The sequence below is a fragment of the Chroicocephalus ridibundus genome, chromosome Z (assembly GCF_963924245.1).
Source record: "Chroicocephalus ridibundus chromosome Z, bChrRid1.1, whole genome shotgun sequence".
Taxonomy (NCBI): domain Eukaryota; kingdom Metazoa; phylum Chordata; class Aves; order Charadriiformes; family Laridae; genus Chroicocephalus; species Chroicocephalus ridibundus.
Genome location: NC_086316.1, coordinates 11571853 through 11588480, shown reverse-complemented (window position 1 = coordinate 11588480; position 16628 = coordinate 11571853). Strand labels below are relative to the sequence as shown.

The window sequence follows — 16628 nt, the reverse complement described above, 5'->3', positions numbered from 1 at the left end:
TGGTGTACCTTCTGGTTCTATTAGTAGCAAAGTATTTTCAGTCTGTAAGTAGGGCTGCTTTTTTCCTGGGCAGTGATCTGGAACAAATGACTGAAGAGGTACAACTTTTAGTGCCTTAGGCCCAGGATAACTTAGACTTATGCATTCTTCTCCTCTTCATTTGATTGCACTATTGCATTCTTAGAACATAGTGGACACTTAACCTGGACTCTGCATTCCTCCAAACCTGCATTGGGTTGCCTAGATTAATGCTGACCTGCCGGTGTCTGTATATTGTTCAATGACTCTTCCCAGAGTTACCAAGGGGAACTGCTGTGTTTTGCCACCATATCAAAATGGCATTCTTGCTGGCTTGGGTGTTGTCCTGAGTAAGAATTCAGTAAATAATGAAGCAGGGCTGTAGCTAGCAGCAATGCCCAATGCGGTGGTTAGGGCTAGGAGAGCTGTGCTGTTCATCAAGTATCACTGGTGAAAAAGCGAGACTTCCTGCTACGTATGCAGACAATGTGGAATGAGTGAGCCTCTTGTCTTTGTGGTGGGGAGCTCATGTGTGACTCAGCCTTACACTCATTTCACAAGCATGCATGAATTTCCTGGCTTTTGAGGACTGGAGGCCCTCAACAGCTTGCTGTGTATGTTCCCTATTTGAAACAAGATTTTTCTAGTCCACAAAGTGACCACACCCTTTAGTTGAGAGTGAGGCATCAAGGATCCTCTTGGAGGTAGGATCTGGATTGTGATTATGCAAGGAGGAGGACATGCAAAATGCTTTCTGTGCAGCTCTGAGTATTTGAGGAGTGCAGCTGTGTGTTTAAAAATCTGTTCACACAGGTAAGTGGGTAACCACTACCCCCAGTGGTGCCATGGACAGACTTTTGGGGAGAAAATAAAAAGAAGCTGGAACAAGTACCGCACCATTAATATCACACCATCTGCAAACAAGCATCACTTGTAAAAGCGGTTCCTGGGTGGCCTGCTTATTGCCTCTGGGCAGTAGCTGGGAGCAAGAAAGGCTTTCAAAATCCTGGTGAAAAGTCCAGATGAAGTGCAGTAGGAGCCCCTAAAATCCAGCTTTGTCCTTAAGAAATAAGGAAGCTACTAAGATGTGCTGCAACATATGAGTAACATACAGTATTTCTGCTGAAGGGTGACACCAGACCAGGTTGTTGCAGCAGGGGAAAAGTGCAGTTAATGGGAAATGCTGCTCCTGTGTTGAATTTGACTTAATGCCTTGTTTACTGCCATGATAAGATGCCACTCTGTAATAGCCTGGAAAGACCCAGGTGACAAAGAAGTGACTGTAAATTCAAGATAGGATTGGGAAGGATCAGAAGGCTGGAATAACTCTTGTGCTGAAACTGAGGTTGCAGAACAGTTCTCGCAAGTGCAGTGAGTCTTCAGCTGCCTGTGCTGCAGCGTCTTCGTGTTTTGAGAACTGGCATGTGGGCCTTATTTGGAAGGAGGTGTTCTCTAAGGCCTGGCTCTTTTGAGGATTATGCAGTGAGGATCTGTGTGTTAGGGAAATGTTCCCTTTAAAGGAACCAGCAAGCGTACTCTCTTAATGCGCATAGTTACGCCAGAATTTGAGTGTTTGAAGTTGGTCCTTTTCATTATGGGTGATGGAAAGCAAAGCCTAATGGTTATACCTAGCTGATGTAAGGAGTCTTGGTTCCTACAGAGACAGTGCCCCTGCTGGGAGGCGAGAACCCCAGTTCAGGATGGGAACTGGGCTGAGTCTTCTGACAGGCCTGAACATGGGGTGTCAGTCTTTAACAAAGCCTAGATGTAGCAAAGGTTTTGCCCTAAATGGAATGGGTACAAGTAGCCATGCTAAAACCCAGGCCGAGTGCCCTGTCACATGGGCAGTAAGTAATACCCTGGAGAACTTGGTATTTTTCTTTTTTGCTTGTTTTTCATGAGGGGGAGTGAGACCAGAATTACCATATGCCAGACAGCAGTGCAGCAGAGTCAGTCTTTGATTGAACTCTGTGATCTGCTGTTTGCATGAACAGAGCTGATTGCTTTGATGCAGTGATCTGAACAGATGCCTTTAAAGGGAAGTGGTAGATAGCCACCTGACTTGAATGTTTGGAAGAACCTTGATGTATGTGGCAGAGAAGAAACAACATATAAATGTTTCTTCTTGGAGTAAGTGCTTTGGAGTAAGTGCTTTGGGAAGAAGTTCTCCTCCCCTCAGGTAATGACTGCAGTCTGTTTCATTTGGCTATGAAATGGCTGGGATCTGTGCCTTGACTGCTGTCAAACCAGTAGAGCAAGATGTTTTTGTCCGCAGCCTGTGACACAGCTTGCTTTCTTACAGTGGGCTGGCCAATGGGAAGAGCAGTACTTCCTTGCACACAGCAACTGGAACATGTGGCTGGAATGACTAAGCTTAATGAGAGGACCAACTTATCATGAAAGGGAGGGCCAAGAGGTGACTGTGAGTGGACAAGGGAACTGTGCTTGATTAGTTTGAAGTGACATAGTGACACTTCTTAACTCCATCCATGTGTTCTGGAACTGCCGTCATGCATGTGGAAGGATTTGCTTAACCACCTGCAGATCTCTTCCACATCTCTTGCAGCAGTCGGCTGAACTTCAGCTCCCGTTAACCATTTGCTCTTCATTCTTTCCTTGACCTGAATGAAGTCAGACTTGTATTGCCCCCTGAATGATTCCAGTAAGAGTATTTTAATTATTCTAACATTTTAATTCATACTGTTCATACATCAAAACTAGCTGGATCTAGCAAGGACTAAAAAACAACTTCAGTTGTTTTAGCGATGCCAGCCAACTGGCATAGCAGCTCCACAGTGCTATGCTCTGAGATGTGCAACTTGCAGCCACCCAAGGAGTTGGTCGGAGGAACATGCTGGTGAAATCTTTGCTAGACCAACTTGTAGTGCTGGTCCCTGGCCCTGGGTGAGGGGTGGGAAGGACTGACTGGTGGGTTGGCCTTGGCTGGCTGCCAGGTGCCCACCAAGCCCCTCTGATTGCTCCCTTCCTCAGCTGGACAGAGCAGGGAAATGACAGAAAAGCTCGTGGCTGGACTTAAGGACAGGAGAAAGCACTCAGCAATCAACAGTTACAGGCAAAAGGGACTCACCTTGGGGAAATTTATTGCAATTAAACAGAGTAGGATAATCAGAACAAATCTACCTTCTCCCTTCTTACCAGGCTTAGTTTCACTCCTGACTCTTCCACCTCCCCACCCCTGAGTGGTGCAGGGTGATGGGGTTGCAGTCACTTCATAACATGTCTCTGCTGCTCCTTCCTCCTCACATTCTTCCCCTGCTTGAGTGTGGGGTCCATGGGATACAGTCCTTCAGGAATGGACTGTTCCATTGTGAGTCCCCATAGGCCACAGGTCCTGACAGAAAACCTGCTCCAGTGTGGGCTCCTCTCCACAGACCAGAAGTCCTGCCAGGACCCAGTTCCTCTGTGGGCTGTACATGGGCTGGAGCTTCCTTTGGAAACATCCACCTGCTCTGGTGCGGGGTCTTGCACAGGCTGCAGGTGGACAGCTGCTCCACTGTTAACCTCCATGGGCTGCGTGGGGACAGCCTGCCTCACCATGGTCTTCACCATGAGCTGCAGGGGAGTATCTCCTCTTGTGCCTGCAGCACCTTCTGTGCTGCTCCATCCTTCTTCCTTGACCTTTGTGTCTATAGGGTGGTTTTTCTCACGCTCTTGTTCCTCTCGCTGCTGCTGTTGTGTAGCTTTAGTATTTTTTTTTACCCTTTCTCAAATATGTTATCACGAGGGCTCAGCTTTGGCCAGCCTCTTGGAGCTGTCTGTCTGTCTGTCTGATGTGCTGGCAGCTTCTGGTATCTTCTCACAGATGCCACCCCTGCAGCCCTTCTTTTTACTCACTACCAAAAAAGCCCACTACCCAAACATTCCCATGTCAACCTAATACATTGACATGCCAACAACAGGCAGTGCAGGACTGAGAGGACACAAGGCCATGGCATGGAGTCTCTGTGCTTCATCTGAAGTAACAACTGTACACCAACTCCATCCCAGCTCTGAAACCTTTCTCTGTAGGTCTTCCTTGGTCAGAAGACCAAGCACAAAGGTATGTCAGGAAGAAGAGTCAGATAAGGAGCTCTGGGGAGGCAGTGGGCACTGTACTCAGTTTAGTTGAGTGGTGTTTGAACTGTACTGTGGCATCCTTATTTTCAGTGGAGGTTTTGTGCAGGTGAGATGCATACCCAGTCAGATGCCTCCAGATTTTATAAGGATCAACTAGATGACTTTGAGGAACTTGAAAAAGTCTTGTGGAGATGTCAGGGAAGAATATCCACATGAAATTTTTTTTTTTTTTCTTTTCCTCATCTGGAGAGGGAAAGCTGAGATGGTTTAGGCTGCTAGGCAGAGAAGGTGAAGAATGCATGGGATCTGTATGAAGCTTTATCTCTACCTGCAGCTGAAGACAGATTTGTGATAAAAGCAAATCTCCACAAGGTGGCAGTCAGTGACTGTCCATGTTTATACATATATTTATAGTCTCGCTGGCTCTGGGAATGCCTTGTGGTTTTCCCTCTCTGATAGTGCTTGGGTAATGGTAGTATCTCTAGGTAATGGGCTAGAGGAGAATCCAAGGGCGGTGATTTCCCACTGTCCAGGTGGCACCCTCTGCCTGGGAACTGGAGCAACTGCGGGGGTGGGGGATGTAGCAGAGGTGTGAACAGACTCTAGGGAGGGGGAAAAGCATTGGGTCCAACTGCATCCATGGAGGAAGTGTTTTAGACCAAGCTCAGGCCACCTCCCCTCCACTTGAGTCAGTCCATGACATTTCCCCAGGGAAGCAATCGAGTCTGTTTTTTCACTTTTCTTTGCATCTGTTTCTAGTTCCTCTGAGAGAGGAGCCTGGGAGAAGAGCAAGGGCTGGTGCCATGAACTGTCTTCGGCACTGTGAAGCCTGCTGATAAGGGAAATGCAGTGGTCAGTTCTAGCATCGCTTAGCAGGATGGCCCCAAAGGCTTTCTGCTTGCTAGGACAAAGAGCCAGTGTTCAGCTAGTGGTGAGGGGCTGAGGACAGGGACAGGAGGCATCTCCCCATGCTGTAAGTAACGGGGCAAGCTAAGCTGTGAGGGACCTGTTTGGACCTTACGCTGTCTAGCAGAGTGGGGGTGGGAGAGATGAACAGCTACAGGTAGTGGGAGCGGGGTACGAGCAGAGGATCTGAGGTACGTCTTGCTCACCTCAACACAGGCTGCATCAGAGATGCTGGGGGTTTAAGGTTGGATTTGATTCAGCTGGGGAACAGGAGTCATGTGAGAATGGATGCTGTGGCTGGGCTATGTTGTTCTGGCCCCTCCTGTGGGCACCCACCCTGGAGGAACATGACAGAAGCTCAGCAGGCAGCAACGCACTCCAGGAATAGCTTCCTGTTTTCACCAACCCACAGCTCTCTGCAGCAATTCCCAGCGCTTCCTGAGGCCACCCCCATGTGGCCATGGTGAGCTCCTCAAGGCTGGTCCCCATTGCGTCCTGAGCTCAGGCAGGTTATTGCCACCACCCCCATCTGGAATTTGCTTAAGAGTAGGGCACAAAAGTTGCAATATTTATGAGATTGGAACACCTTGAATTGAGAGACTTTTATTTTGCACAGGCAAGCATAAGGCGTTAAGTGCTTAAACCACTACTCTGAAAATAATGATATGTATAAATGAAGAGCTATTTAGCCAACAGATGATGAAGCCTGCAGCTGTTTACCTTTAAGATTATTAAATAAACTCTTTGTCTTGCTCTCATATATTATATCCTCAATGAATTGGGGTCCTAAATGGCCTCAGAAATCCCACTGTCAAACTTACTTGCCAAGTGTAACTTACATAGCAGCACAGACATGGCCATGCGGACTGGAGACAAGGAACACAAAAAGATCAGAGATGACTATCAGCACAGCCCCAGATGCAGGGCCATTCATGAGTGGGCACTGCACCCTGGGCAGGGTGGACACCCTTTTCAATGGAGGACTGCTGCACTGCCAAGGAGGACCTAGCCCCAGGCAATTCCTTGCACACCTTCCAACAGCCAGTGGGACCACCCAGGGCTCGCCCTTTCCCAGAAAGCCTTTAAGCTCAGCTGGCAATGTTAGAGAAAGGGTGGCAGCAGAGCACAGGACTTGTGCAGCTGGCCAGAGGACAGGCTGGACAGCCACGGTACTACCAATGCTCTGCCTCAAAGCACACGTGGTTGTGTATTGGCAGAAAGGGGCTCTCCCAGCAGCGCATCACTGCGCCTTTGCTCTCTGCTGGGCATTGGCACCTTGTTCACCTCCGTTACACTGATTGTACTCAAAGGATGGGTTTGCTTCATTAGAGGGGAGAAATACAGAGAGATTTTGTTGACCTTCAGCCTACCCTGTGCCACTGACACTCTCGCTCCCATGGCTGTCAAGGAAAAAAAAATCTGTGTTTTTTTAATACTCCCTTTTAATTTTCATCAACGTATTGTGGAAAAATTCAGGTATCTCTCCATAAGCTTTAGAACTTTGCCATGTCAGAGAAGGGGAAAAGCGTCTTTGGTCCGAGGCTTGCAAAACTCGTGGAGAGGACTTTAAACTAGAGTTGCCAGGGGAGGAGAACCTCAATCTATCCCATCCCTATCAGTATGATGCCAACACTCGTAAGAGATGCCCAGGACCTGGAAAAGGGCTGCAGGTCAACAGGACGGCACCTCAAGTGCAGCACAACGCCCAGCCACTCCACTCAGCTTCATCAGGGGCCCAACTTTAATGCCTCTATGCAAATGCACATAGCATCGGGAACAAACAGGAGGAGCTGGAGACATGCACGCTCCTGCAGGGCTGTGGTCCCATTGGCATCACGGAGACGTGGTGGGATGGCTCCTATGACTGGAGTGTTGGAATGGAAGGATACAGGCTCTTTGTAAAGGACAGGCAGGGGAAACGGGGAGGGGTGTTGCCCTCTATGTGAATGACAGCTGGAGTGCATGGAGCTCCACCTGGGGATGGATAAGGACTGATGGAGAGCTTATGGGTCAGGATTAAAGGGAGGGCAGGGACAGGTGACATTATAGTGGGGGGTCTGCTACAGGACTTGACCAGGAAGACCAAGCAGATGAGGCCCTCTATAGACAGATCGAAGCAGCTTCACATTCGCACACCCTGGTCCTCATGGGGGACTTCAACCGCTCCGATATCTCTTGGAGGGACGATGCATCAGGGCATAAGCAATCCAGCAGGTTCCTGGAATGCATCAATGATAGCTTCCTTCTCCAAGCGACAGAGGAGCCAACAAGGAGAGGTACCACATGGGACCTTGTTCTCACCAACAAGGAGGGGCTGGTGGGGAATGTGAAGCTTAAGGGCAGCTTTGGCTGCAGTGACCATGAAATGGTGGAGTTCAAGATCCTTCGGGCAGCAAGGAGGGTGCACAGCAAGCTCACCACCCTGGACTTCAGGAGAGTAGACTTTGGCGTCTTCAGGGATCTGTTTGGTAGAGTACCGTAGGATAAAGCCCTGGAGGGGAGAGGGGCCCAAGAAAGCTCGTTAATAATCAAGGATCACCTCCTCCAAGCTCAGGAGCGATGTATCCCAACAAAGTGGAACTTGGGCAAAAATACCAGGAGGCCTGTACGGATGGACAAGGAGCTCCTGGACAATCTCAATTAGAAAAAGGAAGCCTACAGAGGGTGGAAGCAAGGACAGGAAGCCTGTGGGGAATACAGAGAAACTGAGCAGCCAGGGATCAGGTTAGGAAAGCTAAAGCCCAGATCAAATAAGTCTGGCCAGGGATGTCAAGGGCAACAAGAAAAGCTTCTATATGTATGTCGGTGACAAAAGGAAGACTAGGGTAAATGTGGGCTCTCTCCAAAAGGAAATGGAAAACCTCATCACCCAGGATACAGAGAAGGCTGAGGTACTCAACAACTTTTTTGCTTCTGTCTTCACTGGCAAGGACTCTAACCACACCACCCAGGTCACAGAAGGCAAAGGCAGGGATTGTGAGAATGACATCAAGTAACAGCAGACCTCTACACAGTGGACCTGAAGCCTACTAAAAACAAACTCCCTTTTCAGGTTTATAATTTTCCATGCTGTGCAGCAGTATTAATCCACAGATTTTTCTCAGGGGCTGGCTGAAAACCACAGCACTGGAGCTAACCCAAACCAGCAATTCTTTCTCCTCAGAAAACCCTATAAAGCAACCAGATCCTCTCCCCTACTTGTGCAAAGATGCATTATTTCCCCAATGGCCAGTCAACCTGTATTTCAGGACGTCTTTTGTTCAGTCCACTCAGCAAGTGTTGGTTGATCTACATCTTAAGTAAGTGATCTCTTCTTGTTGTCAGACAGCGCATCTAATCCTGGCACTGCAAAGACACTAAGGCCACTTAGGATCCCTCTTCACAGATCAATAATGAGACCCAAAAATTAACCAAGAAGTCCTCCACAGTGGTTTAAGGTGGATCACTGTCACCTTCAATACCTGTCTGTATCCTGTAGCAACAGGTTCTTGTTCTGACTTTTTCAATACATCTAAAATACTTATTGTTGCTAATCTGTGTCTCCTTCACTTAGCACCATGTGTGTCCTGGACATCAATTTAACACAGCTAAGGCAAGCATATTGATGTTATCTTCCAGGAGAGCCAGGGTGAACACCATGGCAAGGTCAGCCCTAAGATTGGACACCAATGACCAAATTACCCAGGTAAGTGACCTATCCATATCACCTGTACTGTGAGATCTGCTGGGATAAATACGTTCTTGTAATATTTTAGCCACTCTGTTAAAACACAAAAAAGTGAAGAGAAGGGCACTCCACAAACAGAACTATAAGACAAGGAAAGTAGCCATTAACAGATTTATTTTTTCTTTCCATAATCTCACAATAAGTGAGATATCTACATTTCCTGACAAATGTAAAAGAAAAAAAAAAAAAACAAAAAAACCCCAAAAAGACAGCCAGTGAGGAAGCTGGGAACTCCCAGGTGCTGTTAGCCTCTTCTTTGCTCCTTGATATTGGTTAAAAAAAAACCCTCTTGCCAAGTTCTGGGCCAAATCAACAGGTAAACATTAGTCATTAGCTGGCAAAGCTTTTGCAATTGCTTTTCCCTTCTCCAAGCCAACTTGTAGGAAGGTTCAGGGTTCTATTAAATCTGTTACAGTTCTGATGATGTTCGGCAGTGTTAAGGCGCTTTTTCTTTAAATGTAGCTTTGGGAAGCAACTCTTGAATTCTTCAGAAGCAAAGCAATTGGCATATGCTTACACTTACTAGCCCAACTATTAACAGAAGCTATCATCACCAAACATCCAGCAAAAAGGCTGAAACGTGCCTTTCAATTAGTGAAAAGCACTTAATAGAATCACATTCTCCTGTGCCAGTCTCCCAAGACCTTCAGACTTTTACAATGGCTTTCCCAAGGTTTTCTCCCTTTAACATTCCTATGAAAGCCATTGGCATGTTTTCAAATCCTTCAGTGACTTCTTCACGGCATTTCACTTTTCCCTGTCAAAAGTAAGAAAGGAAATTGCTGAGTTTTCACTCACCAGCAGCCTAGTTTTCACCATCTTCAGGGGACTAAAATGCAAACAATTTTTCTCTAGCCTGTATGTTTCATCTGAAATATACAAGCTGGTATGCACCAGAGTAACTTTGCAAAACTAGGCAGGCTGTTTTAAGGATCTGCTTTTGCTGCAAGACCTTCTACTTGGAGGAAAAGAAACTTCTACATGGAGGAAAAGAAAGCTATCAGAAGTACTCATCATGGATTCACCAAGGGGAAATCATGTCTGACTAATCTGATAGCCTTCTACGATGGCATGACTGGATGGAGAGATGAGGGGATGCTGGTGGATGTTGTCTACCTTGACTTCAGCAAGGCGTTTGACATGGTCTCCCACAGCATCCTCATAGGGAAGCTTAGGAAGTGTGGGTTGGATGAATGGACAGTGGGGTGGATAGAAAACTGGTTGAAAGAGAGAGCTCAGAGGGTCGTGATTAGGGGCACAGGGTCTAGTTGGTGGTCAGTGACAAGTGGTATTCCCCAGGGGTCAGTACTGGGTCCAGTCCTCTTCAATATATTTATCAATGACCTGGATGAGGGGACAGAATGCACCCTCAGCAAGTTTGCTGATGACACAAAGCTGGGAGGGGTGGCTGACACACTGGAAGGCTGTGCCACCATACAGAGAGACCTGGACAGGTTGGAGATCTGGGCAAAGCGTAACCTTATGGAATTCAATAAGGGCAAGTGTAGGGTGCTGCACCTGGGGAGGAATAACCCCATGCACCAGGACTGGTTGGGGGCTGACCTGCTGGAGAGCAGCTCAGTGGAAAGAGACCTGGGAGTCCTGGTGGACAACGGGATGACCATGAGCCAGCAATGTGCCCTCGTGGCCAAGAAAGCCAATGGCATCCTGGGGTGCATCAAGAAGAGTGTGGCCAGCAGGTGGAGGGAGGTCATCCTCCCCCTCTACTCTGCCTTGGTGAGGCCGCACCTGGAGTACTGTGTCCAGTTCTGGGCTCCCTGGTTCAAGAGGGACAGGGAACTCCTGGAGAGGGTGCAGCAAAGGGCTGCCGAGATGATTCGGGGACTGAAACATCTCTCTTAGGAAGAAAGGCTGAGAGACTTCGGTCTCTTCAGTCTGGAAAAAAGATGGCTGAGGGGGGACCTTATCAACACTTATAAGTTCTTTAAGGGTGGATGTCACGAGGATGGGGCCAGGATCTTTTCAGTGGTGCCCGGGGACAGGACAAGAGGTAATGGGCACAAACTTGAGCATAGGAAGTTCCAACTAAACATGAGGAGGAACTTCTTTCCTTTGAGGGTAGCAGAGCACTGGCACAGGCTGCCCAGAGAGGTGGTGGAATCTCCGTCTCTGGAGACATTCAAAACCCGCCTGGACGCGTTCCTGTGTAACCTGCTCTGGGTGACCCTGCTCTGGCAGGGGGTTGGGCTAGATGATCTCCAGAGGTCCCTTCCAACCCTATGATTCTATGATTCTGTGATTCTACTTGGGAGTCATAACAGGGAGCAAAAGTCACTGCTATAAAAACACGCCAGCACGGATTTAGTGCTAAGTGGTCCCCAAACAATGGACAGGTAGGGGATTGTTTCCCCAAAGCCAGGCCCGTCTCTACCCATAGGGAAGTATGAAATTGCAAATCCAAGTTATCAATCCCAAATCTTCATGTTTGTAAAAGCTAGATCCTCTTAGCCTTTAGTGTTCACACTCACAAGCTTTTCACAGCCATGAACCAAGCGTTAAACTTAGCCTCCATTTAGAAAAATAAAATTCAAGAAATTCCCTTTAAAGTCCCTTTAAAGCCCAGCTCCCAATTCCATAAAATCATCCATTCTTGCCAGTAATTTCAGCACAACGCTACAATGGCAACCCTTGCTCATACTTACAAATGAAAGGAGAGTGATGAATGAGAAACAGAGGAATTACTCTAAACATGAAACTCTTCATTGCCAGAGAAGTGTTTTGAATTACTCTTGAAGCACCCTTTTTCAATGCCTACATGTATTCTGGAATACATCTAAGCATACAAGCTAATATTGCAGGTTTCAACAAAGCACAAGGGATCAGGCACATTGACTATGGTTTGAGTGTCCCCAAAAGGCTCAAAGATCAAGTCAGGTGGAAGAAAAGTATCACACTGGGACCTCAGCTCAACAACTATGACAAGAGACCCCTTGCAAAGAGGGAAGCTATGGTGTGAGTACACCTTACAGAAAACTATCCCTTCCTTCCTTACCTCCACCACCCATTTTAGCAGGGCCTTCAGACCTTCGTCCCGGCGGTTATTCCAGCGGGACACAATAAATCCTTCCATTCGAAGCTCTTTGAAGATCATTGGAATCTGAATGTAAGCCCCTGCAAGAGAAAGGAACCAAACCACCTGCAATATCAGTTTCATTTAAAATAAAACCCAATGTGTAAAGAGATCTTTTAGCCAGTGAAGACCACTGAATCACTTTGTTCTAGCCAAAACTACTATTTTTTTCCAAACAGAATTTCCAGGACAAAAGAACAAAGATTCATGGGCAGACAGCCACTCAGGGAAACAAAAGCCTGATCTGTCAAGCTGTGGGGCTGAACACCCAACACTCTGAAAAAAGTTTCATTCAGAAGTAAAATGACTTTAGTTTCATCCAAGGGGCTTCAGATGAATCCTGGAAATACTGTTTTGACAGCTTGTTTGATAGTCTGTTCTTGCTCTCATGCTCTTGCTAATCTCAAAAAAGTTATACACATTAAAAAACAGTTCCCTCAATCATAAAAATCTGTGACAGCCTGTCTCATTTTTAAAGTGATCTGGGAGTCCAAAGCCAGTCAGTTTCAGACTCAGAATTCCGTTTCAGAATTCAGACCTCCCATTTCTTCTAGAAGGCAAATTTGGAAAACTTAATGCTATTGAAAGTGAATATTCATCTCAGCCACATTTCACCAGTAGCTGAAGTCTTATGGAAAAATAAACCCTAAGCTGCCTCATCTAAAAACCCAAGGGAAATCCATTCGTTCATCTAAAAGTACATACTGTGTAAATGGCATCATGCCACCACACCTGCCTTCTACTGATCTGTATCTGCTTAGAGCCCTGGGGAATCCTGTTTTAAGTAGTTTAGTCTCTCCTTCATTTCTAATCAGCTGATGTTCTCCATCCAATACAAGCGTGCACAAAGGGGACACAAGGAGCGTGGTCACACTCCCACTGTCTCAGGGCAGCAGAGAGTTACCCAAATGTACACACATACATACAGTCAATACGGAAACAACCAATAAAATCTCCAGAAACTCCCATTACATCTTTCTCTCTGCTGTTACCAAGCAGGAAATAAACTTAGACACAAGAAAGCAAGCCCACACCTTTCTGAGGCATGGAGTCATTGTACTGAGAGATGGCTCCGCAGACTGCAATCCTTCCGTATTTCTTCATATGATTGATAGCAATACTGGCAAATTCTCCACCCACCTATGAGAACCAGAGCATGTGCAGCATTAGAATCCAGTGTTTAGCATTGACTGCCAAAACCTGCAACCTTGCACTGTTGCACCAACAGGTTCAATCAAAGGGTGGAAAGGTTCCACTACTCCAAAGACTTGGTGGCTGCAGGAAACCCTTACAGCTTTACACTCTAGTCAACACCTATAAGAACTTGATCTCACTCTTCTAAAAATTAGTTATGAATACAGGAAATTGGTTTTAATTCCAAATCTGCTTCACAAAGCTTGGTTTGGAAGCATTGGGCAGGACTTGCCCTTAGATCCCTCCTCTTAAGGGGCATGTCTAGGGGCACTAAGAAGCACCACCTCTGCTTTTCCCCCACACCAGTCTGCACTTTTACCTCTTCACAACATGGTGATGTCAAGTTTTTACTTAATGATTATCTTCTCACAAATAAGGATATGCTGTGCTCAGAAGCTCTTAGCGGAGAAAAGTCATGAGAAAATTTACTGCTGGGGAGAGCTCTGTACAAACGTTGGAAGTGAGAGTGAAGGGAACAGACGTGACCATAAAACCTATTTAAGACCTTAGCAGCACAGGACGTGAAATTGCAAGGGTGAGGCAAAGCAAACACGAGCTCCTACAGCAGGGGCAGGTGCTTTGCCCTAGCACCATGCATATTATACTATAAGGTATAATACATATGTTATCAATACTAAGAAATTAAAAAAGCCAGGGCTTGTTCTCCGTTGAAGGCTAACCGATATGGTTTGACTGTTAAACTCTCTTAGCCTCCAGAACAAGACGGTCACGTTCAAACACCCTCTTGAGAAGACGGTCACATTCAAACACCACATGCCACTACAGCAATTTCACAAGAGGGCCTTGCAACTATTTTGTTTACAGGTACCAGTGTGGCCCCCTGGGCCATGTAACATGGCACCATCCATGCTTGTTCCCCTTCCAGTAACAGCAGAGAACTGCCTGTGGTTCAAGGTAGGGCCAGGAATGGACTGGAGCTCTCTCTGTTCAGCGTCAGTTAAATGTTCACTGTGACCCTCACCTCCCCAAAATATGCCATACTTTCCAGAGAGTGAAGAGAAGCTTCTCTCTCTCCATTCACAAACACCACCAACAATGCAGCTTTGCTCTTCAGTCTTTGTTCTTTCTATTACTGCCCAAAATCGGCTGCAGAAATAAAAGTGGGAAGGGAACAGGAAAACAGTAAGCTCTTACGGAGATAATTTCTCAATTAGATGGAACTCAATATCGATTTCCTGGTGTATTCTTCAATTAGATGTATACAATATTGAGTTCCTGCTACAGTTTAAGGAAAATGACAGCCTGCTTAGGGCAAGGCCCTCTCTCAGAACTCACATTGTCAAAGAAACAGTCATAGCCATCAGGAGAGGCTTTACGCAGTGCTTCATCCAAAGATGTAACAGTCTTGTAATTAAAGGCTTCATCAAAGCCTATTTCTTTCAGATAGGCAACCTTGTCCTCTGAGCCAGCACAGCCAACCACTTTGCAACCCTGCAAGGAAAGGAGAAAAACATTTCTAAACATCCCCTCACAACACAAGCTGACACTCAAAGTGCTGGGTGAAGGGCTCACCCTTAAAGTCAGGCTGCCATCACCATATGAGTTCTTGAGCTCTAGGAAACATTCAACTAGCTTTGCTGCATCTTCAGGAGCTTGTCCCGTCTCAAGACCTTACTGTAGGCATGCCTTCAGGGACGCTTGCCCTCCTGATCATTCATGGCCTTGCTCCCCTGTCTCTCAGGTGAGCCTTCTGAGGAGCAAGTATGAGCAGTTTAAGCCACTCACCCCAATTTTAGCAAGCTGCCCCACCACAGAGCCCACAGCGCCAGCTGCAGCATTAACCAGCACCGTCTCGCCTGGCTTCATCTTGCAGACCTCCAGCAGACCAAAATACGCAGTGAGGCTGTGAAGAAAGAGTGCTCAGTGAGGAATAAAAGATGCCAGATACAGAGATTTGACTTAACCACACTGAACCAAAATATTGTCACAACTTGAACAAGATTCAGTTTTCCTCATTCTTTACGAATACAAAAATTAACCCAAACTTCTTAACTTGGCTTTTTTACAGCCATTCCAGAAAAAATACAGATACACTACTGCGAAACAGGATGCCGTGGCAGAAGTCTGCCTTAGGTGAAAGCAGCTTTCCTTGTGCTCTCTACCAAAAAGGAAAAACACAGAGATAACTCCGTAAGGCAACAACTTGGTTACACACTGGAAAAGACAGTGAATCCAAGCTAGATAGAGGTCAGTAGCCAGCTGGTATCTACCAGATTGAGGCAAAGATTAAATGATACTCATGACAAATCAACGCTGTCAGAAAAAGAAAAAATGGTAGCAAAACCTTGCTGAACTGATGGGCACACTGCTCCTGAGGACTACTGTGCAGAGCTATGGCCACTGCATGAATAGTAATTCCTTCAGTGTAGGTTTCGCTCAAGCATGTTCCACTGATCACATTAATACTGAATAACGTCAGGCTTTGCAAGCTTCCTGAAGCAATTGATCCACTGGCCCAGAATCCCAGCAAACTTTTCTTCTAACTCCTAAATTCAAGCTGAGAGCTTCCCACTTGGTCTGAACCGAAAGGGCAAACTGAATCCATCTTGCAGCTGTCTGGAAAAACATGCATCTTGCCTGATGTCAAAGTGAAATACGAGTTCTGCTCTGGCAGGGAGGTTGGACTAGATGATCTCCAGAGGTCCCTTCCAACCCTATGATTCTACGATTCTACATCACACACAATGTTATGATCATTTTGACAGCCTTCTGTGTTTACAGGACTGGCCAAGTCCTGATCTCCAATACAAACTACAGAGAAAGAGAGAAGAAATATGAGATGACTGAGAGACTGCAGTAGTGAATACAGATTCCAAAGCACAGCAGCTCTGTCTGCTGCAGTGCAATTTAAAGGACCTCTGTTTTACTGCACAATATGACAGCTGTCTTTTGCCATTCTGGGGCAATTCTGGAAATGGTGATAGCAGAAGAGCCCAATCCGCAAAAGCAGGCTGGTCCAGGTGCCACTGAAGTTTGAGTCTTTCCACTGAGGTTAATTTAGATTGAACTGGATTCTTTCCAGCCCCTCCTGGATCTTCTTCCTACCTTATTACAACTTCTCAAGGAGCGGCACCAAAATGTCCAAGGCAAGTCTCCTCTAATCTAGAGGATGGGCCAAACTTCAGGCCCCCTACAGGATTAAGGGCACCCAGCAGCACACTTTTTACCACAGTGAGCAGACAACATACTGATAAAACAAGACAGGGGAAAAAGGCCATACAAATAGGTGGAAACATCCTGCACAGCAAAATCCAGGGGGTAGCTGCCTCTGGATCTCGAAACTCACCCTGGCATGCCAACTGTCCCAAGAGCCAGAGATCTGGGGAGTGATTCTGGCCAACTAGAAGGAAGGAGTTGTAGGTCTTTCCCATCAGAGATGAAATGAGTTCTCCAGCCACTTCTAGCCACGACAAAGTCCCCCACTGTAAAGGCAGGATTCTTGCTTTCCACAATCCTGTTTAAAAGAAGGGGAAAAAAAAAAAAAAGAATATCCTGTCAGACACAAATCATTCCTGGCTCTTCCCTCCTTTATTCCCGTTGCCATGCGATGCAAGGAGAAAAGAAATATTTCATGCCAGGACATTTAGCCCACAC

The 16628-nt window shown here is 46.5% G+C and overlaps 1 protein-coding gene across 9 annotated transcripts in view; it reads right to left on the bottom strand.

Moving 5' to 3' along the window:
- Window positions 1–8837: 8837 nt before the first annotated feature.
- The window catches only part of PTGR1 (prostaglandin reductase 1), a 21968-nt gene continuing 14177 nt past the window's right edge, over window positions 8838–16628 (bottom strand). For 6 of the 9 annotated variants that reach the window (XM_063320113.1, XM_063320118.1, XM_063320119.1 and 3 more), the window contains 6 exons: window positions 16321–16488; window positions 14760–14877; window positions 14310–14465; window positions 12854–12959; window positions 11742–11860; window positions 8838–9485 (listed from right to left, as the gene is read on the bottom strand). In XM_063320113.1, coding sequence (XP_063176183.1) covers window positions 9375–9485; window positions 11742–11860; window positions 12854–12959; window positions 14310–14465; window positions 14760–14877; window positions 16321–16488 — 778 coding nt within the window. In that variant the 3' untranslated portion in view covers window positions 8838–9374. The remainder of the gene's footprint in view (window positions 9486–11741; window positions 11861–12853; window positions 12960–14309; window positions 14466–14759; window positions 14878–16320; window positions 16489–16628) is intronic. The other 3 variants (XM_063320117.1, XM_063320114.1, XM_063320116.1) reach the window with 1 other exon arrangement.